General features: G+C 36.5%; 2 protein-coding genes across 2 annotated transcripts; one reads left to right on the top strand and one right to left on the bottom strand.

Annotated features, from left to right (window-relative positions):
• Positions 1 to 558: 558 nt before the first annotated feature.
• LOC135099931 (trafficking protein particle complex subunit 2-like protein) lies at positions 559 to 8,459 on the top strand. Its single transcript, XM_064002651.1, has 5 exons — positions 559 to 1,109; positions 3,279 to 3,451; positions 4,225 to 4,312; positions 5,113 to 5,192; positions 8,004 to 8,459. Exons 1-5 carry the CDS (start codon positions 1,077 to 1,079, stop codon positions 8,044 to 8,046), a joined length of 417 nt encoding a protein of 138 aa, XP_063858721.1. The 5' UTR covers positions 559 to 1,076; the 3' UTR covers positions 8,047 to 8,459.
• Positions 8,460 to 9,228: 769 nt separating this feature from the next.
• Positions 9,229 to 19,756, bottom strand: LOC135099930 (alpha-ketoglutarate-dependent dioxygenase alkB homolog 7, mitochondrial-like). Its single transcript, XM_064002650.1, has 5 exons — positions 19,251 to 19,756; positions 18,291 to 18,508; positions 15,805 to 15,978; positions 14,538 to 14,662; positions 9,229 to 9,503 (listed from the first exon to the last, which is right to left on the bottom strand). The coding sequence occupies exons 1-5, from the start codon at positions 19,516 to 19,518 to the stop codon at positions 9,350 to 9,352; spliced, it is 939 nt and encodes a 312-aa protein (XP_063858720.1). The 5' UTR covers positions 19,519 to 19,756; the 3' UTR covers positions 9,229 to 9,349.
• Positions 19,757 to 19,765: the final 9 nt, after the last annotated feature.

Here is a 19,765-nt window from a genome sequence, read left to right as displayed (position 1 = left end):
ACCTATGACAAAATTTTGGCCATAACAAACAGCCCTCCTCTCCAAATAGCCTGCTACAGATTTACTGTGGTTTACAAGTAGTGTGTCAGAAGTGATAGTGAATAATGGGTAACAGAAACAGTTGAATGGGAATTATATATTGCAATACAGTTTACAAAAAATCCTTCAGAGATAGTGTATACTGACATAGTGGATGAGTTGGATTGCCTTATTCTAACATTTGTATTTCATGATGTCAGTGGTGCATTCACTGATGTATGTTCTTTAGATTCTATTTTTTTGATATTTATGATAGGCATGAATATTGTAATGAATTATTATTGTCAACTGAAGTCACTGTGACAGCGTAGTAACTATAATAAAAAAAATTTATGAATTATTACAATAGATAATTAGTGCTAAGACTAAACAAGTGCAACTTGCTTAGTGTAGCTTCCAGTGAACATATTTTGTTTTGAAGGGGATGGCAACCAATCAGATATACGTTTTTACTGTACTTGTATTTATTTTATCTTATTTTATTCATTTATTTTTTTTTTATGATATTTTTTGCACTTTGTATTGTGGGAATAGAGGAATCCACATTACAAGCTTTTCTCACCAGACAATGGTGTCAGATTGGAGGAAGTTCTAAAATGACATAATTTCCTGCTAATAACCGCAAATTTCATTCCAAATCATACTCTTCCTTTTATTATTTTATTTTCTTCAGTGGAGAATAGAAAGGTGCCATTTATTGCCCATGGGAAGGTCGGCAGGCTCCGTTCCCTTCTTCCGTTTTATTTTTTACTCTTGATAAACAATAATAAGTTTGTCAATTTAAAGGCAAATGCCAATTATTAACAAATAAAAAAAATACGTTAGAAATATCATAATCAAGATCAAGAAAAGCCCCGTTGGACAAGAGGTAAACATCCGTGACGTCACACGTCAATCGTCTTGTGTTAGTTCCTCTTTGTTGAATAACCATTTATTTGGACTGTTACTGCTAAAATTTGTTATAAATGAGAAGAAAAACTGAAGCGATAACTACCTACAACATTTAGTGCCTAGGAATCGTGTGAAGTGTCGAATCGATGGCGGTGTGTGTGGCAGTGATTGGGAAGGAGGTAATTATGCGGGTATTCCTTGTCTGCTGTTCTTGTTAAGTATAAATAAAAGTATTGGCAAACTGACAGTGGTCACTGATTGCTAGAATTAGGAACTTGAAGGATTGTTAACTGGATAAATGAACTGGTGAATATTGAGATAAAGCTAGTCAACTGTTCCAGACGAAATAATATTTGGTAAATTTGCTCCCATCCAAAATGCCAAAATGAGGCATTTTTGACATTTCAGAAAAATCTAATGATGACAAGTGGCATATTTCGAAAACAGAAAATTTCTACGCTATCTTAACCTAACCTAACATGACCGAGAGAGGTTTTACCCACCCTGGACAATCTCCCTTAAGGTCGCTAACATTACCTAACTTCCTAATCCCCCCCCCATAAAGTAAATTAATATTTTTGTAATGTACATTCCATCAGTCATCACTACATACAAATAGTAATTACTTAACAAAAAATGCCCGAAGTTGAAGGAACTGATGGTAAACTGCCAGTTCATATATTCACAGCCAACACACATCTCTCTGCTGTTCCCATGGTCTAACTAACACAACACAGACAGTCCTGAGTGCTCCTTCCTATATGTGTGCCTATATGTGATTGGTCGACAAATTTCCATGACCTGATTCACAGCAGGTAACCTCACATCATCATAGGTCTTAACATGTGACTCAGTGTCACATCACCATTGCGCATGTGCACCATAAATAAAAAACATATGAACACACTTAGTATCCTACAAGAGACTGGAGGTTTATCTAAGCTAGAACTGACTTAAACCTTCAAAATTCACATCTGAAGCTATTATTAATTTACATGGTAAAATGGGGCTAGAAATACTCTAAACAGTGAGGTGTAGACCCTGTGAAGGGCTATAGTTATGTATGGTGTATTGGTTGAAACTGCAATAATACCCAATTTTTTCTGGTAGTTTTCAACCTGTTTTGAATAAATCTGCATGTTGTTTTTCCTGCAGACCATTAGTTTTTATTTTTACCTCCCTTCAACCCCCATCAGAAACTAATGTTTTGTGGTAAAAATAAAAAATAAAAAACTGATAAAAAAATTAGAGAAATCTACCAGAAATAAAATAGTTTCATGCTCACAAATAAGTAACACAACAGTAAGACTCATTATGTTCCCTCCAAGAGGACTGGCTGCCACTTGCCCATGGCTGCCAGCTGGTTGTCACCACCACCACCACCACCACCTAACCCAATTTAATGAAACTAACCTAATCTAACTATACTTAATCTAACCAAACTTGTGTAACCTAACTGGCAAGGCTAAGAAATTAATATGAAGTTGTCACCTTATTTATCTATGTAAAATCTGACAATGCACTGGAAATAATTGAGGCAACACTCATCGTTGATAGACATCTTCCTCAGACTAATTCAAACATTTCAAATTGAGTTGCTTCTCCTTCAACAAGGTGAAATAAAACGTGATTGGCTAAATCAATTGGCCAGTGGCTGCATTTTTAAACAAAAGAACCAATCAGTGTTACTAATTTTGTGCTTATGCAACATATGTGACATACACACACATAGACAAACACACCTTCAGTGGGGTAGATCACTGTTTGCCTATCTATCACATGTGAAGGTGTGTCACTTCCCAGTATTGTCATGGCACCCAATTTTCTAATTTTATTTAAGCATATGTAAGTTTGCAGAAAATATTGCATACTGCATTACATTCAGCAACCATGTTACTGCAGATACAGTAAGTATTAACCTTGGAGAAGAATGCTAGCTTTATTTTAGTAATATCTGCACAGTAAGCAGTATAAGAAAGAAATGTCACCTAAAGAATCCCCTGAACATGTTTCTTCTAAGACTGTAGGTATGAGTAATGAAAATGGAAGCTGTAGGCACCTACCTGTATTAATAATTGAAGTGTTAAAGTGCCATACTCTAGTAAATACAGTTAAGTATGAGAGATAAGCACAGAATAATACTAGTACATGTCAAAAAAAAAAATCACATAACAAATTTGGTAGATAAATTAAATCACCCACATGGATATTTAATTTATTTCTATCAGTTCCTCAGTAATTGCATGTAAATGACATCCCATTGATTATTTACCCTAATAACATGGATAAGTGGGTGGATGCTTTATTGTACTTGTGTATACATCATCACTGTTGCTTTACCTCGGCAGAATAGCCCACTGTACGTGTGGGTGGGCAGTGGGCGAGAGGAGCTGCACCTGCACTACTTGGCTCACACAGGACTAGATGTAATACAGGAGAAGGTGGCAGCTGTTAGCAAGACTCCCGGAGATACGCGAGAGTTGTACCTGGGTCTCTTGTATGCCTCAGAAGAGTACAAGGTGTATCCTTTTTGTTAAAGACCAAGGCCTGTCCACACTGAGGGGCATTGTGTGGAAACAATGTATGCAAACAGTTTGGAAACAGTGGAGAAACATCCATCCTGCCATCTTTCAATTTATCCATCCATCTATCTATCTGTCCATCAAACCACTCATTCATACATCTATCCATTCACCCATCTATTCATTTATCCACTTAGCCATCCATCCATTCACCCATCTATTCACTTATCAATCCATCCATCCATCCATCCATCTATTCACTTATCCATCCATTCATTCACCTGTTCACTTATCCATTTGTCCATCTTTCCACTCATCCATTCATCTATCCACTCATCTATCCATCCATCTGCTCATACATTCATTCATCTATCCACTCATCCATCCATCAGTCCATCCATGAAAACTTTCTTAAATGTTTCCTAAATGTTCACAAACAGTTTGCAAATATTTGGGAAACATTTGAAAAGTTTCAAAACATTATTTCCTAACAGTGTTTCCTGGTGTGGACAGGCCTTTAGGCACCAGGGTTAACTTTCAACAAACAAGACAGTCAAAATTATTGTCAGATCAGTGCACCTCTCTCTCTCTCTCTCTCTCTCTCTCTCTCTCTCTCTCTCTCTCTCTCTCTCTCTCTCTCTCTCTCTCTCTCTCTCTCTCTCTCTCTCTCTCTCTCTCTCTCTCTCTCTCTCTCTCTCTCTCTCTCTCTCTCTCTCTCCTAATTTTATCTTGTTTCAAACTTTTCCTATCTTGTTCCTTAACTACCTTACAGCTTTGGCTACACCACCAATACCAGAGTCAAATTTGTAATCATTACAGATGCAGCAAACACCACTCTGCGAGACAATGAAATCAGAATGGTAAGTGTCAGCAGCTGCTGAAAGTAGCCTACAACTTGCATTCATGTTTTATATGTTTAGTTTACCTAGTGTAATGACAACTTACCATGTTCTTGATCCCTCTAGGTTGTGCATTCATTCAATAAGAATTCTTTCCAAAAATCATATCTTTGTAATCACTATAATTATTCCTTTTTTTTCTTTGTAGACTGAGACATTTGTTGCTTTTTATTTTTAATTTTAGTCACCTTTCTTTCCTTGTAAGCTAGGATGTATATTTTTATGGTAAACATCTAGCTACTTCTAGTTGCGTACCCATGTTTCTTCACTGTCGTTCCACTCCAACGTGTACCTCTTTTATCACTCAGAGTACGTCTAAGCAATAATGAATATCATCTCATATGTTCCAAAGCAACTCAGCTGTTCCTAGAGATCTTGCTTCCAAAATTTGAAGATTGCAAACTGGGGTACAGTATATTTTATCCTTCACATACCCTCTCTGAAGACAAGGATAACTGAAGCTATAGGACTTGTAAAAATTGAGATCCTATAGAATACATGTTTATAAGGGGTCATTATCATTATCAGGGAAAGACTTTATGCTCACCTTGTAGAATATAATAACAATGATAAGGACACTTCCTAGTGACAGGTGTGTCTTTCAGTGTATACTCATCACCCTTTGTATTTAAAATCTGGTGATAGTTATTGACTTGATAAACAGGGACATGCTTTTCAAAATTATTATCGTGATAAAAGAAAATGTTTTTTTTTTTTCTATCACATGCATGTGTATCTGATCTGTGTATGTCTTTTTGCAGATGTTCCGACGTCTTCACAACATGTACACCAATGTTGTTTGCAATCCTTTCTATATCCCAGGAGAGCAGATCACTTCCAGGTATAGTATGATAATCTTCATAATGTAATGTCACTCCTTACCACAGTTAATTACTTCCATCATTGTAATTGTGACCAAACATTTCAGTATACAGTGGAGTTCAATTTTAGTTGAAATATGAAATTCTACCTTGGCTGAAGCATCAATTTAGTAAATATGAGGTAACACACAGTGAACACCATCTGTTGGCTTCCATTTTTTTGCAGTCAGGTATACACGATAAAAAAGTATCAGTGCACAGGGGGTCCAATGCCTACAGTAAACATTAGAGCAACTGCTGATGTTGTGGGAGGGTTAGCATGCCTGGCTGTGGCTTGTTTGTAAGATTTGAACCACTCAGCATTGTTTCATAACTCCAATCCTAAAACATGCCATACACTGCCAAGAAGTTTACATGGTTATCTTCATATCATGGTCATGCTAATCACCATGGAAACATCACAAGTGACATGTCGGGCTGTTGTAGCTCTCCATGCCTGGGGTTATAGTGTTATTAGTATTGCCTGTCAGCTTTGTTTTCACCTGACAGCAGGCTACCAACATGTATTAAGTCAGCAACTACTCTTCACTGTCCATCATTTTGTGGTGTCAGAATGATTCATACACACAGCTCACTGATACTTTTTTTACTGTGTGTACCTTAATCCTAATTTTGTATCAGAACTGATCAGCTAATGCAAAAATAATTAACACACACACACACACACTATATGTATGCATTAGGGTGTGTGTGTGTGTGTGTGTGTGTGTGTGTGTGTGTGTGTGTGTGTGTGTGTGTGTGTGTGTGTGTGTGTATATATATATATATATATATATATATATATATATATATATATATATATATATATATATATATATATATATATATATATATATATATACAGTGGAACCTCAGTTATCGAATGCCTCCCTTTTAACAAATCGGTTTTCGAGCAAATTTTTGACTTTGTTATTGCTTTGGTTGTGGTACCATAATTTGGTTCTAGAACAAAGTTACTTGATTTCAAATATTAAAAATCATAGCAAAGCTGCTGTTTATTACTAATTTATAGTTTCTATAAATATTTACCTTGTTTTTATATATTTGGAGAAGAGACACAGAGTATAAGACAGTAGTTCATTCTTTGATATAAGGTAAATATAATCCCATTGAAAAGCACTCAGGAGTTATCCTGAACCACATGTGGCTCTCTTGATGACCTCCAGTGCCATCACTACTACACAACTGCATCCTTCCAGTAGCTTTTCCCAATACCATGATGCCTAAGTGTTATGATCACCTTCATTTTGGTAGTAAGTGGGTTGCTCCTTTCTGTGTCCTTCTTTAGGGCTTCCCTCACTAGATCAGTCACAAAGAGATTACCTGCACTGTCTAAACAGTAATGAGTTCTTTGTCACTAAGCTCATTCAATACATCCTTTCTGTATAAATAATTTGTGAGCTGGAGATGTTGTGAAGCAGCCATCTCGCCTGTGGTAGCATCTATCATAAGCTGCTAAGACAGGGTAGACTGGTGCCTGGGAACAGATTAATCCATTTTACATTGATTCTTATAGGGAAAATGGTTTTGGTTTTAGAACATTTTGGATTTTGAATGGCATTCAGGAATGAATTAGGTTCTAGAATTGAGGTTCCACTGTAATATATATATATATATATATATATATATATATATATATATATATATATATATATATATATATATATATATATATATATATATATATATATATATATAAGTACTTGATAATACAGTATGTGCAAATGCTGCAGGGGTAAGTTCCATGCTAATCATAAAATTAATTACTAGTGGGAATGTATTGCTGAGCAGAAACCTTATAAGCATCCTCTTTCACCTTAGTTGCACCTTTGCTGTGTTCCTGTTTGTCTTTATGTCATGAATGGTTGCCTTGAGCTGCAAAGTGATGAGATATCCTGCTTCACTTCACGAGATACTATTGTTTCTCCAGTGAATTAGTCCAGGGATGAATGTACCCTTTCTTTAAGTAAGGCATCTAACATTCTTTAAACCATTTTCTCACATACCTAGATATATTCATTGCTCATGATGGCTGGCTAAACTCTTCACTGGTTTTGAATGATTCACCAGATATAGCTGCTCCTGCTTCACAAAACAAATGCTCACAAATTTTCAATACATTTCTCATAATTAACCACTTGACTTTTATATATATATATATATATATATATATATATATATATATATATATATATATATATATATATATATATATATATATATATATATATATATATATCTTCTATTTTTGCAAAATTGGTTTGCATACTGTGGTGAAAACTTTGAGAGAGAGAGAGAGAGAGAGAGAGAGAGAGAGAGAGAGAGAGAGAGAGAGAGAGAGAGACCACAATCTTGATAGTTGGTACTCATAGATAGTGGATAAGATAAGTGGAAGTAAATTCGCCATTAATATCTGTGCTACTGCTGTGCTACTGTAATGCATGACATGTACAAAATATTATGGTCAACATCTTATTTTTAGGTAAACTTTTTATTAGTACAAGTAAAGGAATTAAAATTCTTGTGCTGTCTATTTCTCTATTAAGTTTCCATTAGGTACATTACTAACTCATACTACTGCAACCATTTTGCCATTCATCATACTTATTGTGTGTTTCAGCAGCAAAAGATATTTATTTTACTTAAAAAATAATTCTCAGTTTTCAGTCCTTTATTGTTCACATATGTACTGTACATAATACAATAAATCTGAAGTTTTTGGGTAAAAGAAATATTAAATTGAAAATACAAATCTTCTCTTTTGGTTACAGAGAATTTGATAGAGGTGTTGCAGCACTGGTGGCCGGAAACTAGAGAGTGTTCATCTTCTGATTTTATTTTAGTTGGTAATAAGTTTTATACTTATGTAATGTTGGTAGTAATTAATGAACCATTTATACTGTAAAATAGAATTCAGAAGCTTATTAATCTCCTACCATGTGTTCTGAAATAGTATGTTAAGTACTTTTCTCTAATGATATTATTGCATCACACTTTTGGTGTGAATGCATTTACCAATGTCTTTGTGAGTTATTTGCGATGTCTTCATTGAATTGAAAACCAACATATTTTTGTACTATATACGTAGCCTCTTCTCCCTTGTATTGTTCATTATAAAAATGTGTTGGTGACCGATTGTGATCATTGAACTATAAGGAAAATTCTCTTTCACATTTATAGTTGTATTCAGTGAATTATGGTAAGATAAATAATTATCCTTCAGTACATTCCTTTTTTAATTTACTAACTAATCCCCATTTTTTAGGAAGGCTTGTATTACAAATGTTTAAAGTTATGACTCAAGATATAAGATTACAAAGCAATAATTCTTTCAGTATTTCTTTTTAATTTGCAAGATAAACCCCAATTAAGAAAGGCTTGCAATATAAATTTTCAAAGGTACAAGTAAAGCCACTTTGTCCCTTGTTTTGAGCAAAATTCATACTTACAAGTAAAAATCTCAAAAGATACAATTGTAGTCACTATCAGGAAAGACAAGGATAACATTATGGCCAATGCAAAAATTGTAGTAATCCTCACTCTCCACAAAGGTCAAATACTTGTCTATTTAATATAATGTTAGTGGATTGTAATAAAAGTCTAATTTACAGAGTTTTATAACTTATGAGCATTTTTGGTACACAACTCACTCACTTTCATATTAAACAGAGGAAAACCAAGAAACTTGTACATAATAAATATCAGCCTTTTTTTTTTTTTTTTTTTTTTTTTTTTACATTGCTAAAAAGACTGGTCCAAGTGTCTTCATGGTTAGATAATCAAACTGAATATGTCTGACTTGTGAACCAAGTATACTAACCATGCTCCCTAATACATGGCAGGTAAATCTTATTTAATGGAAGGAAATCTAATAAAGAGAAGGTATGATGAATTATTAGTGATCTTGTTTGTTTAATTTTGCCCATAATAATGAATGAAGTATAAACAAGAGAATGGGCACCACTTTTTGTTTTTTGGTATAAATCAAATGCATAATTACATCAGGCATCCTCATCAAATGTATTTAAGTAGAGTCAGGTACAACTGCAAATTTTCTCATTTCAACACACATTAGATTAACAACAATGATGTTTATTAAAAGCCACACCACTTCAACCTAAGATTGGGTGGCACTATCAACAGGTGACTCTTCTGTGGGCTGGTTACGGCTTATCACAGACACTCGTCTTCCTCTCTCTACTGCCTCACCACAGAAGAAGGACTCTTCTTCACCTAAAATTTCATGAGTGAAGTTGTAGCGTGCCTCATCCCTGTCACAAAGAAAATTTGCTTCATTACACAGTCTAACTCAACAGTAGTAGTAGTAGTAGTAGTAGTAGTTGTAGTACAGTAGTAGTAATCATAAACAGCAGTAGTAGTAGTAGTAATAGTAGTAGTAAATAGCAGAAGTAGTAGTAGTAGTAATAGTAGTAAATAGCAAAAGTAGTAGTAGTAGTAGTAATAGCAGCAGTAGTAGTAGTAGTAGTAGTAGTAAATAACAGTAGTAGTAGTAGTAGTAGTAGTAAATAACAGTAGTAGTAGTAGTAGTAATAGTAGGTAGTACTAGTTAAGTAGTTAGTAGTACTAGTAGTAATGGTAGCAATAGTAGTAGTAGTAGTAGTGTTAACAGAAGCAGTATTTGCTATAACTATAGCTGGGCATGTTATTGAAAATATTTATTACAATGACTGATAAATTGATAACAATAACCTTATCAGTGATAACCAATAATTGATAACTGGCGATAAATTTATCACCGAATAACTGATAACAAATAAATTGATAAATCCAAAATTCCTATACTAGTGATGACGATATTGATATATTAAATAAAAAAAAATTGATAAATCCAAATCTTTATTTTTATCTTTAAAAACTTAGAAAAATCTTTGAAAAAAAATCCAGATTCAATGTTTATCCTGCTTCTTCACTAATGAAAAGTACTGTTTTAAGTAAAATAACTACATTTAATTTTGAAAGTTTAAAACTTACACACACTCATGTTCCAAACACAAAAATTATTGATTATCACTAGTTTGGAACCAAAAGTATCAGCGATACTGATGAATCGACAACACGGGAAAAATAATTATTGGATAACTGATAACCTGACAATGTTATGGTGATAAATTACCATGATAATTTATTGTGATAACACCCACCTATGGCTACAACTGATATCAAGTTACTAACAATTTAGTGATGTCCTCTGACACATAAGAGAGATACAGTAAAATCCCTCTAATCCGGCACCAACGGGACCGCCGACATGCCGGATACTTGAATAGAAGTGAAATTATGTCCACAATCACCACCCTACACTCACGCATCTTACCATAACAAAGATCAGCTGATCTTAATCAGCAGCTGATCTGATCAGCTGCTTAAGTGTAAGCACAACACGCTTCCTCTTTTCTACAACTTTAGGCATGATGAAGGCGTCAGGCGATAAACAGTGCACACGCGGGACTGAGTCACTGAGTAAACACAGTGCAGTGGGCCGCGGGTGGCGCGAAGCAGTGCGCTCTGGTGGCGAGGGGACAAAGTATGCCTCGCGCGGGAATTTTAATCGATTTTATGAGTACACATTGATTTTTTATTGATTCTAAAGCTCAGGAAAAAATGTGCCGGATACTTGAAGCTGCCGGATACTCGAATGCCAGATGAGAGGGATTTTACTGTACTAGTATTGGGTGTAATGCTCCCTCCCTTTAGACAAAAAAATTTATCTCAAGACAAGATAAATTTTTTGCTATGAAAATTTAGTACCTGACCAGGTGAGTAGATCACCAAATTAAACATAAGGACCATAACAATCATCAGATCCCAAAATTTGTGGGGCATTTATACTTGCAGTCATTGCATAATTTCCTTCTTCCATTTAGGTCAATTTCTCATGCTTCACTTTTCATTACACCAGGAACACATTAGACTTCCATTTCCTTTAAGGCGAAGCTTCTTTGGTGAGAACAATTTATTTATTTTTTTTTTTATGTAGGAGGGGCACTGGCCAAGGGCAACAAAAATCCAGTAAATAAAAAAAAGCTCACTGAGATGCCAGTCCCAGAAAAGGGTCCAAAGAGATAATCAGAAATTGAAGGATAAGTGTCTTGAAACCTCCCTCTTGAAGGAATTCAAGTCATAGGAAGGTGGAAACACAGAAGCAGGCAGGGAGTTCGAGAGTTTACCAGAGAAAGGGATGAATGACTGAGAATACTGGTTAACTCTTGCATTAGAGAGGTGGACAGAATAGGGGTGAGAGAAAGAAGAAAGTCTTGTGCAGCGAGGCTGCGGGAGGAGGGGAGGCATGCAGTTAGAAAGATCAGAAGAGCAGTTAGCATGAAAACAGCATTAGAAGACAGCTAGAGATGCAACATTGTGGTGATGAGAGAGAGGCTGAAGACAGTCAGTTAGAGGAGTTGATGAGACGAAAGGCTTTTTTTGATTCCACCCTGTCTAGAAAAGCAGTATGAATGGAACCCCCCCTGACATGTGAAGCATACTCCATACATGGACAGATAAGGCCCTTGTACAGAGTTAGCAGCTGGGGGGCTGAAAAAACTGGCGGAGATGTCTCAGAACAACCAACTTCATAGAAGCTGTTTTAGCCAGAGATGAGATGTGAAGTTTCCAGTTCAGATTATAAGTAAAGGACAGACCAAGGATGTTCAGTGTAGAAGAGGGGGACAGTTGAATGTCATTGAAGAAGAGAGGATAGTTGTCTGGAAGGTTGTGTTGAGTTGATAGATGAAGAAATTGAGTTTTTGAGGCATTGAACAATACCAAGTTTGCTCTGCCCCAATCAGAAATTTTATAAAGATTAGAAGTCAGGCATTCTGTTGCTTTCCTGCGTGAAATATTTACTTCCTGAAGTGTTGGACATCTATGAAAAGACATGGAAAAGTAAAGTGCAGGGTGGTATCATCAGCATACGAGTGGATAAGACAAGAAGTTTGGTTTAGAAGGTCATTGACGAATAAAAAGAAGAGAGTGGGTGACAGGACTAAACCCTGAGGAACACCACTGTTAATAGATTTAGAAGAACAGTGACCATCTACCACAGCAGCACTAGAACGGTCAGAAAGGAAACTTGAGATGAAGTTGCAGAGAGAAGGATAGAAGCTGTAGGAGGGTAGTTTGGAAATCAAAGCTTTGTGCCACACTCTATCAAAAGCTTTTGATATGTCCAAGGCAATAGCAAAAGTTTCACCAAAATCTCTAAAAGAGGATGACCAGGAATCAGTAAGGAAAGCCAGAAACAAGCCAATCACCAGTAGAGTGCCCTTGACGGAACTCATACTGGCGATCAGATAGAAGGTTGTGAAGTGATAGATGTTTAGGAATCTTCCTATTGAGGATAGATTCAAAAACTTTAGATAGGCAGGAAATTAAAATAATGGGACGGTAGTTTGAGGGATTAGAACAGTCACCCATTTTTAGGAACAGGCTGAATGTGGGCAAACCTCCAGCAAGAAGGAAAGGTAGATGTTGACAGACAGAGCTGAAAGAGTTTGACTAGGCAAGGTGCAAGCACGGAGGCATGGTTTCGGAGAACATTAGGAGGGACCCCATCAGATCCATAAGCCTTCTGAGGGTTTAGGCCAGCGAGGGCATGGAAAACATCATTGCGAAGAATTTTAATAAGTAGCATGAAGTAGTTAGAGGGTGGAGGAGAGGAAGGAACAAGCCCAGAATTGTCCAAGGTAGAGATTTTAGCAAAGGTTTGAGTGAAGAGTTCAGCTTTAGAAATAGATGTGGTAGCAGTGGTGCCATCTGGTTGAAATAAAGGAGGGAAAGAAGAAGCAAAGTTATTGGAGAGAGTTAAGTTGTCAAAGAATTTCTTATAATCAGAGGAGTTAGGTGAGAGATATACAGCACAGACAAATTTAATATGAGAGTGAGTCTGTAGTCGTAGCCAGATGGTGGAAAACTCAGAAGATTCAGGATCATGGGCACAAGAGCACATAAACGCAACATCCAGCTTTGGATCGAAAATGAGGATAGAAAAAGTAGGAGGGAACAGAAAAGGAGCTACTGTCAGTTGCCTCAGACATCTGAGTTTCAGTGAGGAAAAGAAGATGAGTTTTAGAAGAGGAGAGGTGGTGTTGAAAATTGAAAATGATATCTAAGGCTGTGAATGTTGCAGAAGTTAATGAAGAAAAAGTTGAGGGGGGTGTCAAGACACTTAGGGTTGTCGTTAGAAGGGCAGTCCGACCTGGGGACATTTGTGGTCCCCTCCCCAGATGGGGACTCCGAGGCTGGCATAGGAGTCGACATGAATTTTGAAATTTTGAGTGAAGGGTGTGTGTGTTATTAGGTGCTTGTAGTTTTGTGTGGAGGAAGAGAGTTATCTTTAGAAGGCAGGCTGTGACTGCCTCCTTGTGTTATGAGACACAAAGGGAAACTTTCAGTGAGGTCACAGCTGGGTTTAATGATAAGTTCACAGCACCCTCTGATCCAGTGCTTCTGACCTCATTGGGAGTAATCATCGTTTCGTCATGTACCTCCTGCCTCCTAAATTCCCATTTTGACATTGAGAGCCATTATTCTATTATATCATACATATATTACCATTGGGTAACCCACTACTAACACTAATGTAATGCCCATCCTTAAGCACTCCACAATAACAATGAGAAACTGATCTGTAGATGAGATAAAATTTTTAGCTATGAGAGGCTGCAGTAGGGAATTGGACCCATGGCGCAGGAAAGCAGGACATTGCCTTAGATATCAGACCATAATGACTGTCAAGGTCTGTGATCATTTTAGCCTAGGGGCCTTTGTATCCCCAGTCACTACATGAGAACTGCTCATGGGTCCAGTTCCCATGTAGTGACTGGGGATACAAAAACCCCTAGGCTAAAATTATCACAGACCTTGACAGTTATTATGGTCTGACATCTAAGGTAATGTCCTGCTCTCCTGCTCCATGGGTCCTTTATGTACAATCTAAATAAAATGACAAACTAAAATGTGTCCATAGTTAACAAGGTATTAATAAATTCATACAGTAGTAAATTTAAATGCAAGGTATGCAAGTGCTTGTATGACTTGCTGTTGATTAAATCTTTCTTCTCTCCTCTATTTTTTAAGGTGTTAGCAGTCTGTGTGTGTGTGTGTGTGTGTGTTTGAGAATGAATACATTAATATTCAACCCATACCATGGGATGACACAATTTGTTTCTATAAATAACATTTTTTTATTGGATGCTTCAGTTCCCACTCAAATCTTTGTTAAACTTTATATGAGAATGTAATGATAACTAAAATACATATCATAATGCTCAGGAATCAACACTTGCCTCATTATATAGAGAGATCTTCTTTTTACCAGCACATCTACAACTTGATCCTTTAACTCCACATGCCTCAGTCTCATCACAGCATCACTCAGTAGACATAAACCAGAGATGATGTTGCCACAAAACTGTTGAAAACAGTAAGACTTCATACATACACTCTAGAAAAAAGTGAGAATTTAAAGCTAAGCAAAAAGAAAAATAATATGTAACTTTTCATCTTCCAAAACTTATTTTATATTTCTGTTTAAATCATGATATCATAGATTTCTTCAATAATAAGATTTGTCAAATCTTATGAACTATGAAACTTTCTATATGACTTCGGATACCTACCCAAAATTATCTTATTTCTTATTTATCTTAAAGATGATGCAACTGTTGTTGCATACAGTAGTGAGAAACAGCAAAGGTTGGTTAAAGAATTTGGAAAATCATATGACACAAGAAGGCCAAGAGTGAATGTGGCAAAGTGATGAGATATAGTAGAGATGGATGAGGTGCTCATATAGTTCTCAATGAAAAATTTTGGATATCAACGGTGAGGAAAAATTATCTGTGGAAGAAGAGATAAGCCACAAGATGAGAGAATGAACTATTATTTTGGAAATACTGAGGGATGTTAGGAGATGGAAAGAATATAATGTTTAAAGGTAATGTTGAAACAGATGTTTTGTTTGGCTGCAAGGCATGGGCTCTAAAATGCAAAGTCAAGGAATAGAACAAAAGTGCTACAAATAAAATGCTTAAGAATAATTACAGATGAGTGGTAATTTGACACAGTGAGAAACAACCGAGTGCAAAATGTGTGGAAAATACTGTATCTTGCTGAAGAGGACAGACCAGTGTGCTGACTCAGACAGTGACCAAGTAAGGGATGTAAAGATAGGGTTAAGAAAGCAATGAACCATAAATACTACAGAATCCAGGAAAAAAGAAAGGTATGTATGGGAGAGTGAGTCAGAGCAATATGATATACTGATGATGAACAATCAAAATCAAAAGGGTGAGAAAATAAAAGAGGGGTGAAAAATTAAATTAGATAGAGTCTTCTACAGAGATGACACCAACTTACATTATAAAGAATTTGAACACAAACATATTATTAATTTTATTTTACTTAAGTAACATTTTGGCATGTATATTTTCATGGATAATAAAATGTACATGCTATTTCTGGCCACTTTCATTGTATGAGGTTGATACCATTAAAAATTCAGAATAAGTGGTGAAAAGATCAACAAAATTCTTAAATTATTGTATAACTGACCCTCACGCTGTCCACGTGTGGCTTAATGACTCCAGACTTGGCCAAGTCAAGCACATGTGTTTGAGGAAGCTGTTGGCAGGAGTCAGGAAATGCAGTTGTACGTATTCTGCCCAGAATGGAAGAGACCTGTTGACTCCACCTTGACCTTTCTATCTCACGAAATCCATGAATGGCCTGCCAACCAAGAAAATTGGAAAGAGTAGTACATTAAGCATTTTCAGAAGCAAATCTGCCAAGTGAGCAAAAGAAAAAGCTAAGACAAAATACCTATTCCCTCTGACACACACACACACACACACACATGAACTGAAGCTCCTAACACTAGAGGAGAGACAAAAATGAAGTTACACCATTGAGGTGTACAAATGTGTAGAAGGAAAAGAAAAGATTGATATCACAGATTTTGTGGTGCCACAACAATAATCTCCAAGAGGGCACAGTAAGAAAGTGCACCAAAAAAAAGGGGAAAAGAAAGATGTGAGAAAATTTTTTTTTTCTTAGAGAGTAATCACCCAGTGGAATGCACTGACTGATGAAGCTGTGTGTGAAAAGAGCATTCATAGCCTTAAAAATAAATGTCAAATCAACATCAAAAGACAGGACATTATGAGCCTGACTCAACCTTATAAAAATACAGATACAAACACACACACACACACACACACACACACATCCACATGTATTTCCTGGGATTAGATCAATGTCCATTTTACCTCTTAGGCAGCTAGAGCAACAAGATTAATCTTTAATAATAACACTGTCTGAGTGCCATTTATGCTGTGTTTCAGGACCTGATAGCAGAACTAGTTCACTGCTGCTACACCATTATAGACTTATCTCCCAGGCCAGATGAGATGAGTGTACCACCCATAACCTTTGAGACTACATCCCATATGTGCACTCACAATTGCTCTCCATTCATCTTTAGCACGTGCAACAACTCTTGCTTACTCTATTAACAGTGGTGTTCCTCAGGATTCTGTCCTGTCACCCACTCTCTTCATATTATTCATTAATGATCTTCTAAACCAAACTTCTTGTCCTATCCACTCCTACGCTGATGATACCACCCTGCACTTTTCCACGTCTTTTCATAGACGTCCAACCCTTCAGGAGGTAAACATTTCATGTAGGGAAGCCACAGAACGCTTGACTTCTGATCTTTCTAAAATTTCTGATTGGGGCAGAGCAAACTTGGTATTGTTCAATGCCTCAAAAACTCAATTCCTGCATCTATCAACTCAACACAACCTTCCAGACAACTATTTCTCTTCTTCAATGACACTCAACTGTCCCTCTCTCCTACACTGAACATCCTCGGTCTGTCCTTTACTTATAATATGAACTGGAAACTTCACATCTCATCTCTAGCTAAAACAGCTTCTATGAAGTTAGGCGTTCTGAGACGTTTCCGCCAGTTTTTCTCACCCCCTAGCTGCTAACTCTGTACAAGGGCCTTATCCGTCCATGTATGGAGTATGCTTCACATGTCTGGGGGGGGTTCCACTCATACTGCTCTTCTAGACAGGGTGGAAACAAAAGCTTTTCGTCTCATCGACTCCTCTCCTCTAACTGACTGTCTTCAGCCTCTCTCTCACCGCCGCAATGTTGCATATCTAGCTGTCTTCTACCGCTATTTTCATGCTAACTGCTCTTCTGATCTTGCTAACTGCATGCCTCCCCTCCTTCCGCGGCCTCGCTGCACAAGACTTTCTTCTTTCTCTCACCCCTATTCTGTCCACCTCTCTAATGCAAGAGTTAACCAGTATTCTCAATCATTCATCCCTTTCTCTGGTAGACTCTGGAACTCCCTGCCTGCTTCTGTATTTCCACCTTCCTATGACTTGAATTCCTTCAAGAGGGAGGTTTCAAGACACTTGTTCATCAATTTTTGACCACTGCTTTGACCCTTTTATGGAACTGGCATTTCAGTGGGCATATTTTTTTATTAGATTTTTTGTTGCCCTTGGCCAGTGTCCTTCCTACATAAAAAAAAAATAATAATTAATTTCTCACTGTGGGAACGTAGTCGTTTCTTCAATCACAACATTAATACTGTCATTCCATCCCTTTTATGTTCTTCTTTTGCCTTAAACTTCTTGAATCTTATCCAGTTAATTCCACCAATGTTCCACCCTCTCTACATGCATAAATAATTTTATCACTCAGTCTTCCTTTTCTGACTCTTCTTGTTTCTCACACTATCCTCAATACCTCATCTATATTGTTAAATTTATGAACTGAATATCTTGAAAACTGATGAATGTGAATAATCAAAGAAATGCAAGTGACATGCATAGATGACAAAGCCACAGAGAAAGGTATATCAACTTGGTGACATTTGCATGGATTTTCTTTATTTTTTCTAGGGTAAAAATGTCTAAAATATGAGAAAATCATTGATATTTCTTATGAGAAAAGTTTTAAAATTATTCAGCCAATAAAAGTTTGCTTCATTATAAATGAAAATGCCATCACCTCCTTACATCATCCCAGTGATCAAATTCATACTTCAGCCTCTTGAGGTGAGGTTCCACTTCCTTCATGAGCATTTCTTCCTCTGCTTCAGTTATCATGTTTGGTACCACTGTAAAGCTGGAGGACACACTGGTTATTGTCTCCGCCTGGCATGTGGGATGGAAGTGGAAGAATTCTATTTTCTCATCCACAAATGTAATTCGATCACTTCCATCATCAATTAGTCCTGTTGGTGGGGAAAAAAAAGAAGTTATATGTTAAATTAAAGAATTCTTGAAAAACTACTAACTTAACTTTTCTTTAAGTTTATATCTCTAAACATGAGAATGTATAGTAGTACTTGTAGCAGTAGTAGTAGTAGTGGTAATAGAAGTAGTAGTAGTAGTAGTAGTAGTAGTAGTAGTAGTAGTAGTAGTAGTAGTAGTAGTAGTAGTTATAATAATAATGGTAAATTTATAGTTTAAGCCAATGTCCCCAATCTCTACCCACGGCCCACGGCGTTATTATTAATTTCCGACAAGTAGTGTAATCATTAGAAATGATGTGAATAGTGAGAAGAACAAAATGAGGTAGGTTATTACCACGTAGTGTGTAATGGCTTAAACTATAATAAAACCCTAACCTAACCTAACAACTGAAGTTCAGGCAACAATACACCATTTATGTTTACCTGTGGACTTAGAAAAAGTTGAGAGCGCTGTGTATTCCCAGGCCTATTGTGGCGTTATTATTAATTTCAGACAAGTAGTGTAATCATTAGAAATGATGTGAATAGTGAGAACAAATTGAGGTAGGTTATTACCACGTAGTGTGTAATGGCTTAAACTATAATAAAACCGTAATAATAATAATAATAATAATAATAATAATAATAATAATAATAATAATAATAATAATAATAATAATAATAATAATACGATCGAGCCAAAGGATTAATTGCAATAACAATTTAGCCTGCAAATTCTAACCTTTATCACCATTTGTATGGATGCCTGTGTAAGGTCCTCTTGTCTCAGCTGGGGGAAAACCTTTAAGTAACCTCCGGACCATCTTCCCCGTAAATCTGGATGGCAGAGGCTCGGCCACTGAGCTACTTACATGATGGTTTACACAACCATAATTTGGACAGGACACTGTCACTATATTTTCTAACACAGGTAAAGTTCTCGCTCCGTTTGCTATAGTGCTGGGGGTTCTTGTGATTGCCCGTTGTGTCAGGTAGCAAAATTTCAACATGCTTTAAAAAAGTATTACGCGCGATTACTATAGAGAAACAAGCGAGTAGTTTTTTTTAACCCCTCCTGTGCAGGTCTGCGTCTTATATGTCGTTCTTATACAATATAACAATAATAACACTTTATCATGGATGTCTTCCAGGAAGCTAGGGTCCAGTCATCCCTCCCAGTCGAGTAGCTCCAAGTACTTCCCAGCTACTGCCAGGCAGCCACCGGCCTCCGATCAGCTGTTTGCCGCGACGTCACAG

Source organism: Scylla paramamosain, chromosome 4 (genome assembly GCF_035594125.1).
Source record: "Scylla paramamosain isolate STU-SP2022 chromosome 4, ASM3559412v1, whole genome shotgun sequence".
Taxonomy (NCBI): Eukaryota; Metazoa; Arthropoda; class Malacostraca; order Decapoda; family Portunidae; genus Scylla; species Scylla paramamosain.
The sequence above is the reverse complement of the archived record's forward strand: the minus strand, read 5'-3'. Positions and strand labels throughout refer to the sequence as shown.